Source organism: Podarcis erhardii (genome assembly GCF_964252035.2).
Source record: "Podarcis erhardii genome assembly, chromosome: 14".
NCBI classification, from domain to species: domain Eukaryota; kingdom Metazoa; phylum Chordata; class Lepidosauria; order Squamata; family Lacertidae; genus Podarcis; species Podarcis erhardii.
Window position 1 is genome coordinate 42080488 of NC_138503.1, and position 13647 is coordinate 42094134.

The 13647-nt window shown below is 46.4% G+C and overlaps 1 protein-coding gene across 1 annotated transcript in view; it reads left to right on the forward strand.

Annotated features, from left to right (window-relative positions):
- ADAP1 (ArfGAP with dual PH domains 1) overlaps positions 1-13647 on the forward strand; it is a 65935-nt gene that overhangs the window by 35208 nt on the left and 17080 nt on the right. Inside the window, exons 5-6 of the mRNA XM_081839969.1 lie at positions 7632-7744; positions 10722-10868. Of these exons, the coding sequence (XP_081696095.1) occupies positions 7632-7744; positions 10722-10868 (260 nt within the window). The remainder of the gene's footprint in view (positions 1-7631; positions 7745-10721; positions 10869-13647) is intronic.

Genomic DNA, 13647 nt, shown 5'->3' on the forward strand with positions numbered 1-13647 from the left:
TAGACTTACAGCAAAGCAGCCTGCCTTTGCAGATGCCAGACGAACACTGTAGCAAGGTGATGGCTTGTCCACACCCAAGCAAGCATGCAGACATTATATATACACAAAGCAGCATACTTTGTGCAGAACTGCCCATCAATTCACTTGGCCAGTTGAGAGCATAGGTGGCAAATAGCCAAATCTTACAGGTAGCTCCCCTTTCTGGACTCACAGTCCAAGGATAACATCACAACAAGCCAATTGCTTTATATCAAAGAAAGTGAATATAAGCACACCTGAGCTCATTGCTGCTACAACAACTGCCAGTTAATTGGGAGGCTATCTCGATTATAAAGATGACATCAGCAAAGCTTTTGGAACAGATTATCTTCGGTTCAACACAGTAGGCAAGAATGTCCTGCCTTTCCATGAGCCAGCTGGACCATCCGTAGCCTCCGGCGCACAAATTATCTGGTGGTCTCCTTTTGCAGGTGGGAAAGGAACTTAAGGAAGAGGGGGAAAGCAACCCAGGTGTTTGAGCTGGAGGCTGCTGAAGAGATAAAGTCAAGGGAATTAGGTCAGCCTCTAAGGGCAGGCAAGGCTGTATATGTTTCAGCGCTGCAGATGACAAAGCAGAGTTTCAGACAGGGCGCTGCAGAAAGGGCGCTTCTGCCAGGGATGCTAATGAGAGCCTGAAAAAAAAATATATAGGGCAGAAATCTGTACGGTATTCGCCTTTCCCCACTCCTCTACCCCGCTGCTCACAGACAGTTTTCACCTTGAAATCCTTGGTGCACCAGATAGCATCTATCCCTGCAATTTCGCCTGCAGAGGAAAACTATTTGCATTATTTAACAAGACGCTGGATGAGGGAGCAAGTCAGCACTTAACATCAGAAGAGTCCTTCTGGGTCATGCTGAAGCCCATTTGGTCCAGCATTCTGTTCTCACAGTGGCCAGCCTGATGCCCATGGGGAGCCCACAAGGAGAGCATGAGCGCAACATCGCTCTCCCTGCATGTGGTCCTCAGTAACCGGTAGTCAGAGGCTACTGCCGAAACATAGCTGAGTCTAACCTACCTTGCAAGGCTGTTCTGAGTGCAAAACGGGAAGGGAGAGAACAACATACACCGTGTTTTTCGCTCCATAAGACGCACCTGACCATAAGACGCACCTAGTTTTTAGAGGGGGAATGCAAGAAAAAAAATATTCTTTAAAGGGAGCGCTGAGTAGAGCCTGTATGCATCGCAGGCTTTGCTCAGTGCTTCCTTTCACGAGCCGTGTGGAGCGTGTGTGTGGCTCTTGGGGGCTTTTCCCTGAGGAGGGAGAAGGACAGCCCATCACTGACGGGCTGCCCTTCTCACTCCTCAAGGAAAAGCCCCCAAGAGCCGCACAAACATTCCGCGCAGCTCTTTAAAGGGAGCGCAGCTCTTGGGGGCTTTTCCGGGAGGTGGGGGAAGGGACTGAGGGGCTATCCCAGAAGCCAGAACAGCAAGAGGGAGCGCTGCGCAGCGATCCCTCTTGCTGTCCTGGCTTCTGGGATAGCTGCACAGCCTGCATTCACTCCATAAGATGCACACACATTTCCCCTTACTTTTTAGGAGGGGAAAAGTGTGTCTTATAGAGCGAAAAATAAGGTACATGGCCTTGAGACCTGTGAAGAGAAACTGGGAAACTGGAGTATCGTAAGTATGGATGACTAGTTGATCAATGAACAAGCCACGGGGCAGAGTGGACTTATGCATGCTCCACTCTCATGCACAATGACCCAGAAAGCATCCCGTGCAAATCAGGGGTTGCCTGTTTTGGTTTACAGACGTTGAACAACTTAGGTCCAAGGTACCTTAGGGACCACCCAGTCACTGAGATCATCCCCTGAGCTGGCAAGGCTTATCAGCAGACACCTTCTGCTGCAACCTATAAATACCGGCTGGAAACTTCTCTTTTTTGCCAAGCTTATACAGGCTGTTAAGATAACATCTATCTGCCGACCCACCACCCATGTCCCTGTTTTCCAGGGACAGTCCCAAATTTGCAGAAGCTATCACGGTTTCTGATCTGATCCCAGAATGTCATGCTTTTCCTTAAGGCATCCCTATTTTCATTGGAAAAATGTTGGAGGGTATGGAGACATCTGATCCCCGAGCCATTTGAAGACAGCCCTGCATAGGGAAGTTTTTCAATGTTTAATGTTTAATATTTTGTTATTTTGTTATGTATGTTGGAAGTCACCAAGAGTGGCTGGGACAATCCAGTCAGATGGCTGCGGCATAAATAGTAAAATAATAATAATAATAATAATAATAATAATAATAATAATGCAATAAAAGGTAAAGGGACCCCTGACCATTAGGTCCAGTCGTGGCCGACTCTGGGGTTGCGGCGCTCATCTCACTTTATTGGCCAAGGGAGCCGGCGTACAGGTCATGTGGCCAGCATGACTAAGCTGCTTCTGGTGAAACCAGAGCAATGCACGGAAACACCGTTTACCTTCCCGCCAGAGTGGTACCTGTTTATCTACTTGCACTTTGCCATGCTTTCAAACTGCTAAGTTGGCAGGAGCAGGGACCAAGGAACAGGAGCTCATCCCGTCATGGGGATTCGAACCGCCGACCTTCTGATCGGCAAGTCCTAGGCTCTGTGGTTTAACCCAAAGCGCCAACCCGCGTTTAATGAGCAGTGGCACACCAATATTTCCAGAAATAAAAATAAATAAAATCCAGCACTTGAATGCGGGAGATGCTTGCTTCTTTTTGACAAGAGAGGCCGTGAGCATTTTACCAAGCTTTTGTCTGATAGTTTAGCGAGAAAGACACTTTGGTTGCTGGCTGTATTTCACTGTATTGATTTCCAGTGCCTGGGAAGCAAAAGCTATCAATCCTTCCTTTCAAAATGTTCCTTTGGCTGTGATGCAAAGGGAAACAATTCTATAAGGGCTGGAAATTTGTTACAGATCTCTCTCTCCCCCCCCCCCAATCATTTTCTCCTTTAAGCCTTAAAAGGAGATGTCTTCCACAAGCTATTACTTGGACCAAGGGTCTTTTTTTTAATTGTGCAATTGGACACAAAATGTGCAGTTGGGAAGTTGATAATGTGCAGCTTGAAGAATGATGGCAAGGGGAATTAGACGTGCTAGGCGTTAGCGTTTATTAAGCCCTTAAATGGCAGGCAGTGCCAGAGACAGCAGGTACACAAATTAGATGAAGGTAGAATGTGCCCAATTTCTACAGTTAAATTACTCAAACCATGTTAAAACACTGTTTTCTTTGTGGCCAGAACCTCCTCTTCTACACCTTCACCTCCAGGCACGTAATGTTTTGTCACACATTGAAAATCTTCTTAAAAGTGTTCCCTGGGTGTTTTTTTAATTTTTGCAGCTGGGGTGGTGGGCATTCATAAATGAACATTCGCTGTGCAGTAGATAAGAACTACCAACTTCTATGGAGAAACCACCCTTGGAAAAGAGTGTGAGCTAGGAGCCCAAAATGCTTTGTGTCCATTCAGCTTCTTGCTTCCTCTAGGGTTTGATGTGTGGTGGGGAATTTGCTTTTTCGGAACAAAAACAAAAAACGCACCTGACTCGCACCTGGCTCCATCCCAATGACATCATCTTGAAAGCCTTCCTAGTCTGCTTTCCAAACCTGTCAACATGCTTCCCTCAGCTCCAATTGGATGAGATTTCGGAGCTGAAGTAGTGGGTTGCTTCCTTCTGAGAAGCAGAGCGCCGAAGTTGTTGAAAGCTAAATATGGTGCATGGGTTTTAAAATGATTCACACACCTTCCCCTCCTTCTTTGGCCCCTTGTCTAGTTGTGTTGTATATGTGATAAAGGGTGAAGGTAACCTCCTTTGCTTGCCCCTCTGCTAGTTTGAGTTTGTTGGTTAGCTTTTCTAATAGGGTGGTTCCCCATACATTTTGGTCCCGTATTCACTCCTTTTTTTTGTTACACAAAAGAAAATCTTTAATATTATTATTAGTAGTATTAGTATTATTACAGTCATACCTTGTGTTATGTTTGCTTCATGTTACGTTTTTTCAGGTTGTGTCCCGCGATGACCCAGAAGTACCAGAAAGGGTTACTTCTGGGTTTTGCCGCTTGCGCATGCGCAGATGTGCAAAATGACATTGCACGCATGCACAGAAGTGGCGAATTGCAACCTGTGTGTGCGCAGATGCGCCGCTGCAGGTTGCGTTCCTTTCATGTTGTGAATGGGCCTCCGGTTCGCAACCAGAGGTACCACTATATTATTATTATTATTATTATTATTATTATTATTATTATTATTATTATTATCACCCTTCCCATCAAAAGGAGTGGTTTTGATTTGGGACAACACCGCAACAAAGTACACAGCAGGATCTAGCAAATGCATTTTTGCACCTATTACTTGGAGAACTGCGCCACAAAACTGGGAGGAGGGTGAATGTTTGTTTTAAAAAATGTGAACTGAATTGAATGTCTCCTCCGCCCACTAATCCATATTTATGATGGCTTTCTTTGAGAATCCGAGAAGAAAATGATTCTTTCTTCTTCTTTTAATGAAATGTCTCCTTCTGAATGAACATTTCCCAGCATTTGAGATCTATCACTCCAGCACTCTACAGAATGACAGTGTTGGAAGGGAACCCCAGGGCTCATCCAGTCCACCCCCTGGCAATGCAGGAATCACAGCTAATATGTGAAGCTAAAACAGGAAGTGACTCCTCCTTCCACACATGTCATATACAAAACAGGTCATATTTTCTTGTCTTTTGAGGGGCCCAAACTATTATCGGTGGCCTCCTTCTCACTTTACCTGCCAAGCCTCTGTGATTCGAGTGTTGAATACTGCTTAATTCCATGTTGCATCGTACATGATAGATCACAAGGAGGTTGATGAAGTTCTCCCTCGGGAAGGCTGACAGAAAACAGACAGGTACACAAGCGATGCCTGGAGGATATGGTTGATTAAACCATCAGGCTTGCTCAAGAGCTGACAGTCACGCTTCCTGAGCTTTGACAGTTTTGGAGTCTTTTAACAGTTCACTTCCTCGAATAACAAAACAGCAAGCAGTTTTTTCTCCTGGAAGTATTCAGCCAGGTTGCTCAACGAGTCTTTTACTGACGTATGCCATATTTTAAAGAGCCTATTCTGATAAATGTCAGTGTCGTGTGGTGGGTAGAGGGTTGGACTCGGGTTCAAATCCCCACCCATGAAGCTCACTGTGTGACCTTGGGCCAGTCACAGAACCACAGAAAAACAGAATTGTGGTGTTGGAAAGGACCACAATCTTTTTGCCCAATGTGGGACTCGAACCCACAACTCTGTTAACCCAGGTGCTCATGCCCTCTTAGCCTTACTTACCCCACAAGGTTGTTGCGAGGGTAAAATTGGAGTGTCTGGGAGAACCAAATGAAGAGTGGGACCATCAAAATGTTGCTAAGGGCCTCATCTGCACTATGCATTTAAAGCAGGACTGCTCCACTTTAAGCAGCCATGGTTCCCCCCCCCCAAAGAATCCTGGGAACTGTAGTTGTGTGTGCATGTGGGTGTGTGAGAGGAGATGTGTCACTGGCCTAAGATTTCCCAGGGTGCTTCACGGATGGAGCTGGATTTGAACCTAGGTCTTCCCAGTCCAGCACCCAAACCCAGGGCGGCCCAACTTTTCCTACTAAGTGGGCCACAAGAGTACATCAACACAGAACCCGCGGGCCGCACACTGCCTTGTTGAATGGGTGTGGGAGGGAGGCCAAAATTTCTCTCTCTCTCTCTCTCACACACACACACACAGTGCTCATGCTGCTTTCCCAAAACCAGATAAGTGAGGTGCAGGCTTTGGGAAGGAGGTGTGAGGCTCTGGCAAAGTCCTAGAGCCCTCCCACCACCTTCCCAAAGCTGGGGAAGTGCTAATTTTCTGAGCTGAGCTTTGCCATTTTCTGTGAGAAAAACATGGAATGGAGTTGAGAGATGACCTAACCTGGGGAGAAAACAGCAAAGACCTGATGAAGAGAGCACAGCAGAGGTTATATTTTCTGAGAATCCTCTGGAAAAACAATCTCTCAAAGGACCTGTTGATTTTACTATTGTACTGTGGAGAGTGTATTGACTTATGGTCTGCGTGTGTGGTTTGGGAGCTGCATGGTCAGGGAAAGAACAATGCTATCCAGGGTTGTAAAGACTGCGGAGAGAATAATTGGGTGCACTCTTCCCACCTTGGATCAAATGCTTCCAGGAGCCATAAGAAAGCTGCAGAGATAGTGCAGGATAGTGCACACCCCGGAAACGATCTCTTCCAGCTTCTGCCTTCTGGAAGAAGGTACAGGGTTATAAAGACTAGGACTAGCCGCCTGAGAAACAGTTTCTACCCAAATGTGATTTTTGTTTTAAATGCAGTGTAAGGAGTCTCTATGGGAGTATATTGTATTTAAAAATGGGGTATCAGAGTTCTTAGGGGGCTAACCAGGTTGGGATAGCTGGGCTGGCAGGCTTGTTGGTTTTTGAATGTCTTATATAAATTTTTCAATTTTGTTGTTCTGTATGGTATGGTATCGTATCATAAGCTGCCTTACACAGAGTCAGTGCATTGGTCCACCTAGATCAGTATTGTCAACATTGGCTGGCAGCAGCTCTCCAGGATTGCTGGCAGGGTCTGGAGAAGCCAGGGATTGGATCTGGGACCTTGTGCAAGCAAAACAGTTGCTCTTCTGTTGAGCTGCAGCTCTTTCCCAAAGCAGGCTATGGATAGTTTCCCCACCACCACCCTGATATTTACAAATGAAATGTGACAAGCTAAACTGTTAACATACTTATGGAAATGACCAGAATACAATTTGCTTAATGGCTTTGTTGCGGCCATTCCAGTTAAAGCTAGTGGAAGGAGCGAAAGCTTCATCCTGGATATGTCTGCTGTTGCCTTGGCTACCTCTAACTGAAACTGCACAGATTCCTAAGACTCTAGTCCTGTGGTCTAAATCACTGAGCCTCTTGGGCTTGCCGATCAGAAGGTCAGCGGTTTGAATCCCCACGATGGGGTGAGCTCCCATTGCTCTGTCCCAGCTCCTGCCAACCTAGCAGTTCAAAAGCATGCCAGTGCAAGTAGATAAATAGGTACCACTGTGGTGGGAAGGTAAACAGCATTTCCGTGAGCTCTGGTTTCTGTCACGGTGTTCCGTTGCACCAGAAGCGGCTTAGTCATGCTGGCCACATGACCTGGAAAGCTGTCTGTGGACAAACGCTGGCTCCCTCAGCCTGAAAGCAAGATGAGCACCACAACCCCTTAGTCGCCTTTGACTGGATTTAACCTATGCATACTATCTTAAGTAGACTCCTGCTTCCTCCTAGGGATGTTCCTCTCAGGCTCTCCTTTTCCTGTTCCTAAGTTCGGGTCTCCACATTTGCCCAGCAGCCAAAAGATCAGACCAGCAAATGATGATCTGACATCTAGCTGGAGGGAGACACTGTGGCAACCACCTCAGTGCCAAAAAAGGCTAATAATAATAATAATAATAATAATAATTCATTTATATGTCGCCCATCTGACTGGGTTGCCCCAGCTACTCTAGGCGGCTTCTAAAAAATTTAAACATCAAACTATTCCCCTTCCCTCTGTTTTTCCTTTCAAAAAGTTGCCATGGGAAGAATATATTTCTCTGTCGTTGTTCTGTTCCTCCATAGGGTACCGGGAAGGATTTCTCTGGAAGAGGGGCCGTGACAATGGGCAGTTCTTGAGCAGGAAATTCGTGCTTTCAGAACGGGAAGGTGCCCTGAAGTATTACAACAAAAATGACGTAAGAGAACGGGGGTTGGTTCCAAGGGGCTGGTCCTTTTTTCAGTTTTGAATAGCTAGCAGGTCACGTAATGGGGCCACAAGGCTCCCGTTGCTGCTTCTTTTTCTGAAATCATTTTTATTGGTTTTACAAATACAAAGTATAAATAAACACAAACTAGTAAAAACGTATCTGTATAAGGAGATTCTCCGAATCTCAAGACTTCCCCTCATCCCCTTCATGGGGTCTCAATTTAAACATCTACAACTGCATCTTCATCCATACTCCAGTTTTTATATCAAACCATATTGTCCATAATAAGTTTTACACTACAAGTGAGTCAAAATTCTGCTCTTGTTTCCATCTGCTTACAGTGGTCTCCTGTTATTATTTTTTATGAAAAAATTATTGGATTATACATTTTTATCATATTACAACGCATCAGATCATCAAACTCAACAAGATACATTTCCCCAGTCCCCTCTCCCCAACTTCCCTCATCTTCCTCTTCTGGTCCTCCCCCCATAATAACTCCCCCTGCTTGCTTTCAAATATCTTCATATGGTATCTCTATATTAATTGCCTACAGTGGTCTCCTAATTAAATTATAATTCCCGCCCCCATTTTTTTATAAAGTTTTTATCCTCTTGGTTTCTGAGTTTTCCAGTCAGCTTTGCCATCTCAGCATAGTCCAACAGCTTGGTTTGCCACTCCTCTCTGGTAGGGACGAGGCTCATGATGCTTATTCGCCAACACCTTGCTACTTCATTTTTATCCCTTATGTAGCACCATCAGGGGCTGTGCCATTGTACGGAACACGCCAAGGAAGGTCTCAGCCCCAAGGAACTTCCAATCTAAAACCCAACATGGGGAAGCAGCAGTGAAAGGCAGGGGGGAGGAACCTTCCTTGGATCGAGGGCCAGACCCCCACCTGGTCCACCTTCTGGGGTACGTGTGCTGGTGATGGGAGGGGCGAGAGGCAAAAGTGTGCAGGGGAGGGGAACTTGTCACTGCAGGAAGAGGAGACACCCATGCCTCTTCACCAGCCTGACTCAACTCTGCCTCTTGGCTCCGCTCCTCTCCTGCTCCTGCCTCTGTTTCTGGACTGCTCTCTGCCACACTCTCCCAGCTCACTAAGCCCTGTCACCCTTTCTGACACCTCCTTCTCCCAGCCTGCTCCCTCTTCTCCCTCTGACCAATCATCATTGTCCCACCACCACTGCCCAGACTCTGAGTCTTCTTCCCTTGGGGGTTCCCCAGCTGGTTCCTCCCGCCACTCCTCTGTGCCCAGCCAGTCTGTGACGCTTGTGGACTTCCTGGAAAAGCAGGGACAGATCCACAGCATGCATTGAAACACATCCAGCACACATTTGAAGCACACAGCTCCCCTCCAGGAATCCTGGAAACTGTAGCTTGCTGAGAATTGGATCTCTGTGAGGGTGAAACTACAGTTCCCATGATGCTGGATTAGGTATGCCTTTGGTCTAATCCAGCAGGGTCTCCTACCTGGGCTTGGTCATGGGTGTAGTTGCACAGGCTGGGTGAGTCAAGTCTTGTTTCTGGCCCTTCTGACTTCCACATGGGTTCGCCCACAAGTTTGTTCTGCCCAAGGGACTCCTGGAATCTGGAGTCATCATCACTACCAAGAATCAGAACGCAACTTCTCCAAAAAGCCCCTCCTTAAGAAAGCCATGTGTTGGCCATGCCCTGGAAAATGGAGGTGTGGTTGCACCAGGGTTCCATAGAAGTTGTGTTGCAAGCCGTCCTCTTTTCCCAGGAAGCCAGTTTTAGATACAATCACCTTTTCTGACCTTTCTCCAGGGCATTTCCAGGCTGCACTATTGCACCCACCTATTTAGGAGTAAGCCCCATTGAAATCAGTGCTGTTTGCTTTCAAGTAGACATGATTTGGATTACTTTGTCAAAGGGGATTTCCCAGTGAGTGGGCTAAGATGTTGCTGCTCTTTCTTTCGTATGGGTCTGAAGCCGTCTTGACCCTTGGGGAACTGAGAGTCCACAGCACTCGATCATGAACCACTGCTATCTAACTGGGTGTGGAAGATGGGTGGAATCCCCCTACCCCTGGCTATTTCAAAAGACTGGTCATGGTGTTGATCTCATCCATCATAATAAAGGGAACTGTTCCGTGTAGATAGATAAATAAAACTTGATTCGCATTAGCCAATGGCCATAGCAACAGTAAAACATTACAGTATACGCAGAAAAGGAAATTTGATATAAAAGCACAATTAAAAGTTCCATATTGGTGAATCCTATTTCATTTAACTGATTGTTGGCCTAGCCTACTTATTTGCATTTTTTAATTGACTTAGGCGTTTGAGCTGGTGCCCCAGGCTGCACTCGTGTCATACATCTAACACATACATCACTTTCCCCAAAGAATCCTGGAAACTGTAGTTAGTTAAAGGTGCTGGGAACTGTAATTCTGAGGAGTAAACTACAGTTCCCAGGATTCTTTAGGTGGAAGTCATATATTCTAAATGTATGCCATGTATGCAACCACAGACCAAATATCTAGGAAACTCCCAGGGGAAAGGACCATAGATCACTGATAAGTATTGTATGCCTTTTGCATGTAGAAGATTCAACTCGTGGCTTCTCCTGTGAAGCAGAACAGAGTTTCAGGTTATATTGAGTGTTTTTCAATAGAATAATAGAATGTATTGCAGGGGGTTGGACTAGATGACCCTCAGAGTCCCTTCAAACTCTATAATTCTGTGATTTTACATCTTTACCACTGTACATTATCAAGCTAATTTTGGGGGGGGGGCAGAGCACTTTTTTGCACATTTCTCTGGGGTGTATGTGTGTGGTCAGGCCCCCTTTGCCCTTCCTGGAGCTACTGGATCAAGGCTGCACTCTCAGTAAAAGTGCTCTTTTGTTTTGAATGCCTGAGTTTTGCAGAGCATGCTTGCTGCCTTCGCCTTGGCTTCTTATTGCTTTCGGTTTCCTTTCTCCCTCCCCCCCACCCTCCCAGGCAAAAGAACCCAAAGCAATCATGAAGATTGAGCACCTGAACGCCACTTTCCAGCCTGCCAAAATCGGGAACCCGCACGGGCTGCAAATCACATACTTGAAAGACAACAGCACAAGGAACATCTTTGTTTACCATGAAGATGGCAAGGTGGGAGCTCTGAAGTAAGAAAGGAGGCTGCTGTAAGAGCCGCCTTGCACGTGTCATAAGGAAAGGGCAGTGGAGAGCACCCAGGGGTGGGACTTGCACATTCCCCAAGAAACTACAACATCTCTCCCAGCTTTGTACCATCTGGGCAGAGAATAAATAATTATATTGTGATGGTGGTGATTTCTTACCTGCTTTTCAATGACTAGGATAAAGAGGTGCATCTTCAGCATATGAAGGTCCCAGATGTACCTCTATCAGACAAGAGTCCTGCATTCTGGGGCTGCCACAGAGGAGGCCCTCCCTCTGGCTGCCATTCCCTGAATTTCTGAGGGTGCGGGACCTACCAAGAGGGCCATCCATTCTGTAGATCTTAAAACTTAGATATTGAATGGAGATCTGCTGGAGCTGTCCAGCACCTGACAGTGGAGATTAGGCAACAGACTGTAGGTTTCAAGAAAGTGGATGTAGAGGGCAGAAAAAGGTTTGAAATCTTCAGGACCTTGGAGAGCTCCTAGGCAAGTTAGATGTTGTCTTGACAGGAGTTGTATGGCATGATGTGTGGAGGAACAAAGAAGCTGCTTTAATACCAGCTCAGACTGTTTGCCCATCTGCAGACAAAGCAGATGCTCTTCTGTTGAGTCATAGACCTTCCTTGCCATCACGTTGACTACCAGGAGCATTAAATATCGCTTAATTTGTTTTTGTGTCGCACCTGTTCCTGTTGCAAGTGCAAAATACCAGATGCATTGTGAGACCAAAATATACATAGGAGGCTTAGTTTGGTCAGAATTGAGTAAACACTTCCAGAGTTAATGCTAAATACATTACTTCTGGTAAATGAGCCACCATAGCCGGTAAAGCGTCGTGAAAATTTGTTTCCAGGGCTTTCTGCTACCCATGTACTATCTGAAACCCAAGGGGTGCATTGGTTGCCAACTGTTAAATATATTGGCATTATTTTTAGCTCTTCTACCCCACTAATAACCCTGGAGAGCTCCTGCCAGCCAGTGTAGACAGTACTGAACTAGATGGACCAATGGTCTGAGTTGGTATAAGGCAACCTCCTATGTCCCTTTGTGGGGCTGATGGGAGTTGGAGTTCAACAACATCTGGAAAGGGCCACAAGTCCCCCACCACTGCTGTACAGTATCATTTAGTACAGTGGTACCTCGGGTCACATACGCTTCAGGTTACATACACTTCAGGTTACACACTCCACTAAGCCAGAAATAGTGCTTCAGGTTAAGAACTTTGCTTCAGGATAAGAACAGAAATCGTGCTCTGGCAGCACGGCAGCAGCAGGAGGCTCCATTAGCTAAAGTGGTGATTCAGGTTAAGAACAGTTTCAGGTTAAGTACGGACCTCCAGAACGAATTAAGTACTTAACCCGAGGTACCACTGTACTGCAGTATAATGGCTCTGGATTGGCTGTCTAGGAGGAGGAGAAGGATTCTGCTCTGGGTTACCTGGAGTCAGGAGATGCTGACTGATCACAAATGGTTTGAGATCCACCTTGCCAGTCCTCAGTTCCTTTTATTTTCTTCTTGCAGTTTTCAGATGCAGATAGGTCGATAGATATTTGCACCAGCCATTGCAATGTGCATATATGCAACTAAGCAGATCAGATTCCCATACTAAATTAGTGATACGGCTTAAAGCTCAGAGAGCATCACTGCGGCCCCTACTTTAGTGCCTGTCGCTAGGAATATGTTTGCTAGGAATAGTTAGTCCATGCTGTCACCAGCTTATCTTGATCTGCAAGGAGAAAAGTCGCATCGTCATCATCAGCTGAGTTCCCTGGGTGAGGTAATATTAATAAAGGTGATTAACTCCTTACACAGATCTCTTTACAAAGAGCTCCACAGCAGTGCCCAAAGCAATGTTCCAGCATTACCATCCCTGTGTGTGGACAGATGCTGTTTGTTTTGAGACAGTTGTCCTTTCACTGACTTGCAGAAAATGTGCATATGCTGCTTTTATCAGGGTGGATGCAATTTTTTTTCCACTATAATTTAAAGAGAGATATCATAGTGAGGAAAGCTGTGACGGGTTCATCTGCTGCACAGCTGCTAACTATTGATGGGCAATGTCAAGGGCCCCTCCTGCTCTCCCTTCTTAAGGTCATAGAATCAAGTGAAGCATAGAATTTGTTTTGAATCCTAGACTTCTAGACCTGTGGAGTTGGAAAAGGACCTTGAGGATTATCCAACCCAACCCCCACAATGCAGGATTATGCAGCTGTCTCATACAGGGATGGAACCTGCAACCTTAGCATTGTCAGCACTGTGTTCTAACCAACTGAGCTATCCTTTTATTCAGGGCCGTCTTACCCATAGGCACTAGGGGTGCAGGGCACCCAGGCGCTGGGCTCTCAGGGGCGCTAGGCCAAGAGTCCAGGACCCGAGAGTTGAGTCCGAGGAAGAGCCCGCCCGTTGGTCGGAGTGCTGCAGCGGGCTCTTCTGCTGTGCGCCGCGAGTTCGGGGGCAACTGAGCCAGCAAGATGCTGAGGTGGCTGGCCGGCTTTGCCCTCCTGCGCGCCTGGGACTGGGCAACCGGGGGGGGGGCTGCGCCGGGCAGATCTTTGCAGCCCGGCGCCACATATGCTTAAGACAGCCCTGCTTTTATTTACACTGAACTTGAACCACACAGCGCTTCAAGGATGCCTTCAAACAGAGGGCTACCCTGTGTAAAGCTGTTTGCTTTTCTGAATTTGACACCTCCCAGTGACTTGCAAAGTGTGCCTTCTATGATCTGATGTGCTTATTATTATTATTATTAT